The following is a 13300-nucleotide window of genomic DNA, read 5'->3' as shown; positions in this document are numbered from 1 at the left end:
TCTAACTGCATTATATTTGATAGGCTTCCATTAAATAACACCGTCTGTGTTCTGTTAGACAAGTACAGTTGAAGTTGGAAGTTTACATACACCTTAGCCAAATACATTTAAACTCAGTTTCTCACAATTCCCGACATTTAATCCTAGTAAAAAAATTCCCTGTCTTAGGATCACCACTTTATTTTAAGAATGTGAAATGTCAGAATAATAGGAGAGAATTATTTATTTTAGCTTTTATTTCCTTCATCACATTCCCAGTGGGTCAGAAGTTTACATACACTCAATATGTATTTGATAGCATTGCCTTTAAATTGTTTAACTTGGGTCACACATTGGTGTAACTGAGTCAGGTTTGTAGGCCTCGTTGCTCACACACGCTTTTCAGTTCTGCCTACACATTTTCTATAGGATTGAGGTCAGGCTTTGTGATGACCACTCCAATACCTTGACTTTGTTGTCCTTAAGCAATTTTGCCACAACTTTGGAAGCATGCTTGGGGGGTCATTGTCCATTTGAAAGACCCATTTGCAACCAAGATTTAACTTCCTGACTGATGTCTTGAGATGTTGCTTCAATATATCCCTATAATTTTCCATCCTCATGATGCCATCTATTTTGTGAAGTGCACCAGTCCCTCCTGCAAAAAAGCACCCCCACAACATGATGCTACCACCCCCGTGCTTCACGGTTGGGGTAGTGTTCTTTGTCTTACAAGCCTCCCCCTTTTTCCTCCAAACATAACAATGGTCATTATGGCCAAGCAGTTCTATTTTTGTTTCATCAGACCAGAGGACCTTCCTCCAAAAAGTACACTCTTTGTCCCCATGTGCAGTTGCAAACCGTAGTCTGGCTTTTTATGGCAGTTTTGGAGCAGTAGCTTCTTCCTTGCCGAGTGGCCGATCAGGTTTTGTCGATATAGGGCTCATTTTACTGTGGAAAAATATATTTTTGTACCTGTTTCCTCCAGCATCTTCACAAGGTCCTTTGCTGTTGTTCTGGGATTGATTTGCACTTTTCGTACCAAAGTACGTTCATCTCTAGGAGACAGAACGTGTCTCCTTCTTGAGCAGTATGACAGCTGTGTGGTCCCATGGTGTTTATACTTGCGTACTATTGTTTGTACAGATGAACGTGGTACCTACTTCTGATCCACTGGAATTGTGTTACAGCGAATTAAGTGAAATAATCTGTCTGTAAACAATTGTTGGAAAAATTACTTGTGTCATGCACAAAGTAGATGTCCTAACCGACTTGCCAAAACTATCGTTTGTTAACAAGACATTTGTGGAGTGGTTGAAAAACGAGTTTTATTGACTCCAACCTAAGTGTATGTAAACTTTCAACTTCAACTGTAACTCTTTTATCCACATTATCAAATCAAAGTTGTATCCGGCGCACGTGACAAATAAACAGTTGTAGACAGTGAAATGCTTACTTACAGGCTCTAACCAAGTGCAAAAAAGTTGTTAGGTAAGTAAAGAAATAAAACAACAGTAAAAAGACAGGCTATATAAAGTAGTGAGGCTACATACAGACACCGGTTAGTCAGTCTGATTGAGGTAGTGTGGGGGGGGCAGCACAATGCAAATAGTCCGGGTAGCTATTTGATTACCTGTTCAGGAGTCTTATGGCTTGGGGGTAAAAACTGTTGAGAAGCCTTTTTGTCCTAGACTTGGCACTCCGGTACCGCTTGCCATGCGATAGTAGAGAGAACATTCTATGACTGGGGTGTCTGGGGTCTTCGACAATTTTTAGGGCCTTCCTCTGACACCGCCTGGTGTAGAGGTCCTGGATGACCGGCAGCTTAGCCCCAATGATGTACTGGGGCGTACGCACTACCCTCTGTAGTGCCTTGCGGTCAGAGGCCGAGCAATTGCCGTACCAGGCAGTGATGCAACCAGTCAGGATGCTCTCAATGTTGCAGTTGTAGAACCTTTTGAGGATCTCAGGACCCATGCCAAATCTTTTTAGTTTCCTGAGGGGGGAATAGGCTTTGTCGTGCCCTCTTCACGACTGTCTTGGTGTGTTTGGACTGTTCTAGTTTGTTGTTGATTTGGACACCAAGGAACTTGAAGCTCTCAACCTGCTCCACTACCCGTCGATGAGAATGGGGGAGTGCTCGGTCCTCCTTTTCCTGTAGTTCACAATCATCTCCTTAGTCTTGGTTACGTTGAGGGATAGGTTGTTATTCTGGCACCACCCGGCCAGGTCTCTGACCTCCTCCCTATAAGCTGTCTCATCGTTGTCGGTGATCAGGCCTACCACTGTTGTGTCGTCTGCAAACTTAATGATGGTGTTGGAGTCGTGCCTGGCCATGCAGTCTTGGGTGAACAGGGAGTACAGGAAGGGACTGAGCATGCACAATGAATAGCATTCTCACATAAGTGTTCCTTTTGCCCAGGTGGGAAAGGGCAGTGTGGAGTGCAATAGAGATTGTGTCAAGGGGGTGTAAAGCCATAACACATTTTTTCCAGCAGCAGACTATGATCAATAATGTCAAAAGCTGCACTGAAGTCTAACAAGACAGCCCCCACAATCATTTTATCAGCCAATCATCAGTTATTTGTTTAAGTGCTATGCTTGTTGAGTGTCCTTCCCTAGAAGCATGCTGAAATTCAGTTGTCAATTTGTTTACTGTAAAATAGCATTGTATCTGGTCAACAACAAAAAAATCCAGAAGTTTACTGAGGGTTGGTAACAGGCTGATTGGTCAGCTATTTGAGCCAGCTTTACTATTCTTGGGTAGCAGAATGACTTTAACTTCCCCCCAGGCCTGAGGGCACACACACTCTCTAGTAGGCTTAAATTGAATATGTGGCAAATAGGAGTGGCAATATCGTCTCCTATTATCCTCAGTAATTTTCCATCTAGGTTGTCAGAACCTGGTGGCTTGTCAATGTTAATAGGCAATTTTTTCACCTCTTCCACACTGACTTTACGGAATTCAAAAGTACAATTCTTGTCTTTCATAATTTGGTCCAATATACTTGGATGTGTAGTGTCAGTGTTTGTTGCCGGCATGTCATCCCTAAGTTTGCTTATCTTGCCAATGAAAAATGTATTAAATTAGTTTGCAATATCAGTGGGCTTTGTGATGAATGAGCCATCTGATTCAATAAATGAAGGAGCCGAGTTGGCTTTGTATGTGCCGCATTTTTTTTTTACTATCATTCTTTACATAATTTGTTTCATAGTGTAGTTTATTTAGTTTAGTCACATGATTTCTTAAATTTGCAGTACACTTGCCAATTAGTTGGGCTGCCAGACCTTTTGCTTCATCCCTCGCAACCATACAATTTTTCAATTCCTCATCAATCCAAGGGGATTTAACAGCTTATACAGTAATTTTCTTAATGGGTGGGTGCTTATTACTAACTGGAATAAATAGTTTCATAAATGCGTCAAGTGCAGCACCTGGTTGCTCCTCATTACACACCACAGACCAGCAAATATTCTTTACATCAACAACATATGAATCACTACAAAACTTCTTGTGTGACCTCTTATTCACTATATTAGTCCCATCCTTTGGAACTTTGGTTTTCCTAGATATGGATATTATATTGTGATCACTACATCCTATGGATTTGGATTCTGCTTTTAAAGCAAATATCTGCAGCGTTAGTAAAAATGTGATCAATACATGTTTGATCATGTATTTCCTGTGCTGTTTGTAACTACCCTGATAGGTTGACTGACAACCTGATCCAGGTTCACCCTCCTGACTCTCCCTCTGTTCTCATCCTCCTAGATCTATCTGCTGCCTTCAACACCTGGAAACATCAGATCCTCCTCTCCACCTTCTCAGGGCTGACGTCTCAGGCTCTGCACACTCTTGGATTGCATCCTACCTAGTAGGCCGCTCCTACCAGTTGACATGGAGAGGATCTGTGTCTGCACCACGTACTCTCACTACTGGTGTCCCCCAGGGTTCGGTTCTAGGCCCTCTCCTCTAAATACACCAAGTCACTCTGTTCCGTCATATCCTCACATGGTCTCTACTATCATTGCTATGGGGTTTTAGGCTGGGTTTCTGTACAGCACTTTGAGATATCAGCTGATGTACGAAGGGCTATATAAATAAATTTGATTTGATTGCTATGACCTCTCCATCCTGGTTGACAACTCCAGTGTCGCCCTCCCAAAGTGCAAAGAACCTTGGCATGACCCTGAACAACACCCTGACGTTCTCTGCAAACATCAAAGCAGTGACCCGCTCCTGCAGGTTTATGCTCTACAACATCCGTAGATTACCTCACAGGAAATGTTGCAGGTCCTAAATCAGGCACTTGTCCTCCCCCGCCTGGACTACTGCAACTCGCGGTTGGCTTGTGCCATCAAACCTCTGCAACTTATCCAGAATGCTGCAGCCCACCTGGTTTCAACCTTCCCAAGTTCTCCATGTCACCCCGCTCCTCCATACACTCCACCGGCTTCCAGTCAAAGCTCGCATCCACTACAAGACCATGGTGCTTACCTACGGAACAGCAACAGGATCTGCTCCTCCCTACCTTCAGGCTATACTCAGATCCTACACCCTAACACTCCGTTTTGCCACCTCAGGTCTCTTGGCACCCCAATAGTGGAACCAGCTTCCCCCTGAAGCCAGGACAGCAGAGTCCCTGCCCATCTTCCTAAAACATCTGAAACCTCTTCAAACCATATCTTAAATAATCCTCCTACTCACCTTGACCCCCCCCTGAAGAAATAATAATAATAACAACTTAACACTTGCATGTGACCCCCCTTACTTTCTATGACTGTGGCATGTGGTTGTCCCACCTAGCTATTTTAAGATGAACTGTAAGTCACTCTGGATACAAATTTCTGCTAAATGACTGAAATGTAAAAAAATATATATAAAAAAAACATACAAAAGTACAGTGCATTCAGAAAGTTTTTCCCCCCTCATCAATATACACACACACACAATACCCCATAATGACAAAGCAAAAACTGTTACTTTTGTATTTTTGCTAATGTATTAAAAATAATAAACTGAAATATCACATCTACCTAAGTATTCAAACCCTCTACTCAGTACTTTGTTGAGTCACCTTTGGCAGCGATTACAGCCTCGAGTCTTCTTGGGTTTGAAACTATAAGCTTGGTACACCTGTATTTGGAGAGTTTCTCCCATTCTTTTCTGCAGATCCTCTCAAACGCTGTCAGATTGGATGGGGAGTGTTGCTGCACAGCTTTTTTCAGGTCTCTCCAGAAATGTTAGACCGGGTTCAAGTCCAGGCTCTGGCTGGGCCACTCAAGGACATTGAAACTTGTCCCGAAGCCACTCCTGCGTTGTCTTGGCTGTGTGCATAGTGTCGTTGTCCTGTTGGAAGGTGAACCTTCGCCCCAGGCTGAGGTCCTGAGCACTCTGGAGCAGGTTTTTGTCAAGGATCTCTGTACTTTGTTCCGTTCATATTTCCCTCGATCCTGACTAGTCTCCCTGTCCCTGCCGCTGAAAAACATCCCCACAGCATGATGCTGCCACCACCATGCTTTACCATAGTGATGGCACCAGGTTTCCTCCAGACGTGACACTTGGCATTTAGGCCAAAGAGTTTGATCTTGTTTTCATCAGACCAGAGAATCTTGTTTCTCTGTCTATCCTTTAGGTGCCATTTGGTAAACTCCAAGAGGCTGTCATGTGCCTTTTACTGAGGAGTGGCTTTCGTCTGGCCACTCTACCATAACGGCCTGAATGGTGGAGTGCTACCGAGATGGTTGTCCTTCAGGAAGGTTATCCCATTCCCAAAGAGCAATTTGGGTTCTTGGTCACCTCCCTAACCAAGGCCCTTGTCACCCAATTGCTCAGTTTGGCCTGGCAGCCAGCTTTAGGAATAGTCTTGGTGGTTGAAAACTTATAAACATTTAAAAGGGTTGAGGCAACTGTGTTCTTGGGGATCTTCAATGCTGCAGACATTTTTTGGCACGCTTCCCAATATCTGTGCATCGACACAAATGTGTCTCAGAGCTCTACAGACAAATCGTTCCACCTCATGGCTTGGTTTTTGCTCTGACATGCACAGTCAACTGTGGGACCTTATATAGACAGGCATGTGCATTTCCAAATCAATTGAATTTACCACAGGTGGACTCCAAGTTGAAGAAACATCTCAAGGATGATCAATAGAAACAGGACGCACTTGAGTTCAATTTCGAGTCTCATAGCAAAGGGTCTGAATACTTAACTAAGGTATGTTTTTCTTTTAATAGTTTAGCAAAATGTTAGTTTTCGCTTTGTCATTATGGGTTATTGTGTGTAGATTGTTTTTTTCCCCTCAATCATTTTCGAATAAGTCTAATGTAAGAAAATGTGGAAAAAGTGGAGGGGTCTGAATACTTTCCGAATGCACTGTATGTGGACACCCCTTCAAATTAGTGGATTCTGCTAATTCAGCCACACCGTTGCTGACAGGTGTATAAAATCGAGCACACAGCCATGCACTCTCCATAGACAAACATTGGCAGTAGAATGGCCTTACTGAAGAGCTCAGTGACTCAACGTGGCACCATCAACGGATGCCACTTTTCCAACAAGTCAGGTTGTCAAATTTCTGCCTTGCTACTGCCCCGGTCAACTGTAAGTGCTGTTATTGTGAAGTGGAAACGTCTAGGAGCAACAACGGCTCAGCTGCGAAGTGTTAGGCCCCACAAGCTCACAGAATGGGACCGCCGAGTGCTGAAGCGCAGAGCGTAAAAATCGTCTGTGCTTGGTTGCAACACTCACTACTGAGTTCCAACTACCTCTGGAAGCAATGTTAGCACAAGAACTGTTCGTCGAGAGTGTCCTTAAATGGGTTTCCATGGCCGAGCAGCCGCACACAAGCCTAAGATCACCATGCACAATGCCAAGCATCGGCTGGAGTGTTGTAAAGCTCACCGCCATTGGACTCTGGAGCAGTGATGAATCACACTTCACCATCTGGCAGTGCAACGGACTAATCTGGGTTTGGCGGATGCCAGGAGAAAGCTACCTGCCCCAATGCATAGTGCCAACTGTAAAGTTTGGTGGAGGAGGAATAATGGTCTGGGGCTGTTTTTCATGCTTTGGACTAGGCCCCTTAGTTCTGGTGAAGGGAAATCTTAACGCTACAGCATACAATGACATTGTAGCAGATTCTGTGCTTCCAACTTTGCGGCAACAGTTTGGGGAAGGCCCTTTGTTTCAGCATGACAATGCCCCGTGGACAAAGTGAGGTCCATACAGAAATTGTTTGTCAAGATCGGTGTGGAAGAACTTGACTGGGCTGCACAAGAGCCCTGACCTCAACCCCATCTTACTACACCTTTTGGATGAATTGGAATGCAGACTGCGAGCTAGGCCAAATCGCCCAACATCAGTGCCTGACCTCACTAATGTTCTTGTGGCTGAATGGAAGCAAGTCCCCGCAGCAATGTTCCAACATCTAGTGGAAAGCCTTCCCAGAAGAGTGGAGGCTGTTATAGCAGCAAAGGGGGAACCAATTCCATATTAATGCCCATGATTTTGGAATGAGATGTTCGACAAGCAGGTGTCCACATATATTTGGTCATGTAGCGTACCTACTGTAGTAGGAGTAGTAGACTATCACCGGGCTCATCATGGTGAAGTGGAAGGCTCGGCCCGTTGTGCCAGTGAAGCTTGTGGAGATGAGCTCTGAGCGGTTGGTCAGGATGGTGTCACAAGTGGTGCAGGAGAACAGGCATGTTCCACCGATGTGGTCCAGGAAGATCCTTCCCATAGTGGTGTTGTCAGCAGTGACCAACCTTCAGGAAAGGAGAAAAAAAAAATCTAGATTAAAAAAAAATGGAAATTCATGTATGACACTCATTCACACACAGCAGCTGAGGAGAGCAGTGAGGTGGGGATGGCTCATAGGAAGCAAACGAAACAGGGAGCGACCTACCCGAATTTGTCCAATAGAAACTTGTTTTGCAACTGTTTAGGCAAATGATTACGGGCCTGGTTCACATAAGACATTTACTCACAAAGACACACATACAGTGGGGCAAAAAAATATTTAGTCAGCTACCAATTGTGCAAGTTCTCCCCCTTAAAAAGATGAGAGAGGCCTGTAATTTTCATCATAGGTACACTTCAACCATGACAGACAAAATGAGGAGAAAAAAAATCCTGAAAATCACATTGTAGGATTTTTTATGAATTTATTTGCAAATTATGTTGGAAAATAAGTAAATGGTCAATAACAAAAGTTTATCTCAATACTTTGTTATATACCCTTTGTTGGCAATGACAGAGGTCAAATGTTTTCTGTAAGTCTTCACAAGGTTTTCACACACTGTTGCTGGTATTTTGGCCCATTCCTCCATGCAGATCTCCTCTAGAGCAGTGACGTTTTGGGGAAGTATAAATACTTAAATAAAAACTTTAAAGTACTATGTAAGTACTTTACATCACGAGAAATTACTCAAGTAAGAGTAAAAAAGTATCCAGTCAGAAAATGAATTAAGTACTAGTTACAAATGTAGTTTGGTCATGTTTTACATCCTATGGTAAATTGTGAGTGACATCTAACATTTTTTTGTATAACTTACTGCAAATGAATAGACATGCATGTATTATTTAAGCCTAACAGCATCATCTTTCAGATGTCCTCAGCACAGGTAGGCTGTAAATTATTCAAAGTTGACTTTATCTATCAATGTGCTCAATTTCATAAAACAGTACTTAAGACATTGGAATAATTTCACAATTTCAATAGCATTAATGAAAATGAATTTCACAATAGAATTTTAATTACTTGTGATGGTGAATGCGTACTAAAAAGATTTAAACCAATTGTGATGTTGATTTTTTTATTATTAAGAATTAAATATCCACAAGGATCAGGTAAGTGTTTCAACAGCCAACCAACAATCAATATTGACATTTCACTATCAATCCTGTTACTAGTATGCAAATCAGACTAATTCAGCATGGAATTAAACATCAAGGTAAGAATCATGTAAGTAATAAATAATCAAACCGTGCAGATACTGCATCAATTGCCATAGTTAACTCATCTTTTGTTCTACTACGCTCCCATTGGCTAGCTAGCGTTGTCTCGCTCACAGGCCATCGGCACAGAGACAGTGGTCTTCCAAGGTAAGGATGTAAAGTGTAATTATGCTTATTATTCATAATTTTTCATATTTATTAGCTAATCATTCAGTCGAATACTATGCTACGGCCACTGAATCTGTCTTTGAGCGTTTATTGGACATTATGTCATTATATTTTTCAAATATTGAAATACAAGGGCAAATGTTATTAATCGGGGGCTGAAATTTCACACAACGTGATATTCACTTCCGGACTTGGAGCGCTCATAGCATTGTAGATAGCCTATCTGAATAACGTGGCGTGGTTTTGGCTTAACTGTGTTGGGGAAAAAGAAAGACGCACGGTCTCCAAGTCCGGAAGTGAATATCACGTAGCGCAAAATTTCAGTCGGATCCTTAAGATGAAGTAGTCTAGGAGTAGTAGTCAGGAATCCAGATATGTTTTTTAACTCACTGAATAATGTTCACTCTATCAGTGACATAGAATCTAAACAGTGTGATGAACCCATCAAAGTTGAAGAGATTATAGAGTCTATCAAACATCTAAAGAACAATAAATCACCAGGTGTTGATGGAATTACATCAGCATTGTACAAATTATTTTCTGAACAAGTAGCTCCCTTCCTATTTGAAGTCTTTTTAGAGAGTATTAAAAACAATGTTCTCCCTCCTACAATGAGTCAGGGGTTAATAACACTGATACCTAAGCCTAAAAAAGAAGTGCTGCTCATCGATAACTGGCGTCCAATTTGTCTTCTTAATAATGACTATAAGATATTAGCCTTACTACTTGCAAAAATAATTAAAGAAGTTCTGGATGCAATCATTGATGAAACACAGTCTGGCTTCATGAGGAACAGATATATTTCTAACAATGTCAGACTAGTATTAGACGTACTTGACTACTCAGACCTAATAACTGAGGATAGCTTCATATTATTTTTAGATTTTTATAAAGCATTTGACACAGTAGAGCATCAGTTTCTCTTCCACTCCCTTGAGAGACTTGGCTTTGGGGATTTTTTCTGTAAGGCTATTAAGACTCTCTATGCAAATGGTAACAGCTCTATCAAATTGAAATATGGCACCTCACCTAGATTTGAGTTAAAGAGAGGAATTAGGCAAGGTTGTCCTATCTCTCTGTACCTGTCTTTATTAATCACCCAACTTCTTGCAAATTCTTGAAATAGTAGTTCTGTACAAGGTATTTCCATAGCTGGTAAAGAAATTATTATAAGCCAGCTGGCTGACGATACTATACCTTTTCTGAATGACGCTAACCAAACTCCCATATCGATCAATGTGATACAATCCTTTTCCAAAGCATCTGGTCCATATCTTAACATTAATAAATGTGAACTCATGGCTGTCAAAGATTGTGTGACACCTTCATATTATGGTATTCCAGTAAAAGAAGAACTTATATATTTAAGCATAACCATTACAAAGGATCAGAAGTCTAGAGGTTTACTAAATTTTAACCCTCTTATTAAAAAACCCCAGAAGAAACTAAATCAATGGCTACAGAGGGACTTATCTTTAAAAAGGTAGAGTCCTAATAACCAAGGCTGAAGGTATCTCTAGACTAACATATGGTGCTCTATCTTTATATCTTGACAGTAAAATAAGCAAGGAGATAGACCAGATGCTTTTCAACTTTCTGTGGAGAAACCGTACCCATGACATTAGGAAAACTGTTGTAATGAACACTTATGAGTATGGTGGACTGAATTTTCTGGACTTTACTACTTTAAATAATACTTTTAAGATCAATTGGATAAAACAATTCCTAAGAAGACCCACTTCTATCTGGAATTTTATTCCTCATCATGTCTTCTCTACTTTTGGTGGCCTTAACTTCATGTTGTTTTGCAATTATAATATTGACAAAGTTCGTGAAACTTTCTGCTTTTCATCGGCAGTTTTCTTGTCATGGTCCTTAATTTATAAACACAATTTTTCTCCACATTGATATTATATATGGAATAATCGGGATATATTGTATAAAAATACCTCTCTGTTTTTAGAATATTGGTTCTGAAATAATATCCTATTGGTGAGCCAACTGGTAAATGCAGAGGGTCTTTTACTCATTTATAAAGAATTCTTATCACTTTACAAGGTCCCTGTAACACCTAAAGATTTTGCAATTGTTTTAGATGCCATTCCCTCAGATGTTGCTATGTTATTCAGGAACGTCTCAAGACCTGACCCTCAGAGCCTACCTTCTATTGACCCTGTTGACTCATCAGTAGGAAAGATTTGTTTCTCTTTTGGTCCATTCAACAACAGAGTGTACGATCCTTGTTTCAGCAGGATGTTGTATCTATACCTTATGTCATGCCTTATTGGAATGGATTTATTGATAATATCTGTTGGAAAAAAATGTGGATGTTGCCACACACATACCTACTTGTTAACAAAATTAAGGAAGTTTCCTTCAAAATTATTCATAAGTATTATCCTGCCAACCACTATATGAAGAAGTTTAAGGAAAACATCAACTCAAATTGCTCCTTTTGTAATGACCACCCAAAAACAGTTTTGCATCTTTTTTGGCATTGTATGCATGTAAGAAAACTGTGGCAAGACATCAGTAGGTTTATAATTGAACACATTTATGAAGATTTTACACTATTGTGGAGAGATGTACTGTTTGGATTCTTTACATACAATAGAAATAAGCGGAATCATTTTTATGTAATTAATGTCATTATTCTTTTGGCCAAATTTCATATACACAAATGTAAATTTACAAACAGAAAACCACATTTTCGTACCCTACAAAAAGAAATTGAACTGTATTTTAAGACGGTTAAATGTTATACTAACAAAAAAGCTGTTAGAATTGTAAGTATATGCATGTCCCTTAAGGTCCTTGTGTAATTGTAATGTGATATTGTACCCCCTAGCCCCGCCCCCAGCCCCACCCCTAGCTCGATTGTCTATTGTTTGTAATCTATGTATGCTTGTGTTCCCTCATGTGATTTATGTATTGATTTGTTGTTAATAAAAATAAAAATAAAAAAGTAGTCTAGGTACATTTAGCTGATTGCGTCACGCGTAGTCGAACGCTCCCATTGGATAATGGGTGTGGTTTTGGCTTAACTACGTTTGGAAAAAGAGACTCATTTACGCTCCATCGTAATTATTTTCCGAGCCGTTCCTTTCCACTTCATTCTTCCCCCCTCGGTTCTGTCGCTACACGCTGTAAATAAAATAAACAAATATGGCACAAAAAGCTTCCTGAGATTTTTCATTATATAACATGTGCTTACTATCTAGTTAGCTTCCTAGCCATTTCATTTGCACTCACATCAAAACACAATTTCAACAGCAAAATTACATCCGAGAAATACTTATTTTACTCTAGAAATATATCATATTAGAAAGGCAGACGGTAATTAAAGGGGGGTTGACGACAACGAGAGCCAACGGACTTGATGACGTTCTATTTTAAATACATTTCATTGGTCAAGGGGTTGTGACATGTTCATACAGACACATAGGGGAACCAATTGTATCGATTAATAAAATAAGAACCTCATCATTCAATGTGATTTCCATCTGACAACAATGATATAATATAAATATATTGAACTGAAATTATTTGGTAAAATGTAACGAGTTAAGTTACTTCCTTCAGAAATGGCATGAGTAAAAGAAAAGTACTAGTACCTCAAATGTATCTAAGTACATGTAATGCATTACTTGTAACGAGTTACTACCCACCTCTGACCATGAATTCTGCAGTCACTGCCACTAATTTATTTCTCAACTATAAATAGTTTAAGATAAGCTAGGAAACACACCACATTTTCTAAAGAAAGTGTATTTCTGTCATTTAAAAACTAGCCGTCCTTGGTGTAACAGTTGGTGTAATGGTACAACGCATTTCTCACCTCTGGACTGTGGTACTTTTTCCGAGCCATATCTCGCGCCGACTCTGCAGTGGCTTAATCTAAACAGGAAGCCTGTTCAACTCCTGTGCAAGCGCATGGTATGAATCTATTATGTCTATAATGTGTGATAGCTAACCTTATAATACAAAGCCATCACGTATGTTGATGTCGAAGACACAATGCATACCCAACTTTTTCTCACCGTGAATCTGTGATTTTCGGAGTTCTGTGTCTACACGAATGTTAAAACCTGCTTCGTTGTATTTCCCCCTTGTTTTTGTCGTCGACCCTGTCGATGTCGCGTCACCTTTGTTGTTCTTTCACAGCTGTTCCACAGACTGTATCAACATCCG

General features: G+C 40.6%; 1 protein-coding gene across 3 annotated transcripts in view; it reads right to left on the bottom strand.

Moving 5' to 3' along the window:
- The window catches only part of LOC112217896 (protein yippee-like 5), a 19509-nt gene extending 6209 nt beyond the window's left edge, over positions 1 to 13300 (bottom strand). The window contains exons 1-2 of one of the 3 annotated variants that reach the window (XR_002948530.2): positions 13150 to 13300; positions 7546 to 7749 (exon numbers count right to left, since the gene is read on the bottom strand). Coding sequence is in view for 1 of the 3 variants with exons in the window: in XM_042300961.1 (XP_042156895.1) it covers positions 7550 to 7724 (175 nt within the window). In the remaining 2 variants the exon portion in view is untranslated. The other 2 variants (XR_006079285.1, XM_042300961.1) reach the window with 2 other exon arrangements.

The sequence above is a fragment of the Oncorhynchus tshawytscha genome, linkage group LG18, assembly GCF_018296145.1.
Source record: "Oncorhynchus tshawytscha isolate Ot180627B linkage group LG18, Otsh_v2.0, whole genome shotgun sequence".
NCBI classification, from domain to species: Eukaryota; Metazoa; Chordata; class Actinopteri; order Salmoniformes; family Salmonidae; genus Oncorhynchus; species Oncorhynchus tshawytscha.
Note: the sequence above shows the minus strand (reverse complement) of the source record. Positions and strands in the feature narration are given on the sequence as shown.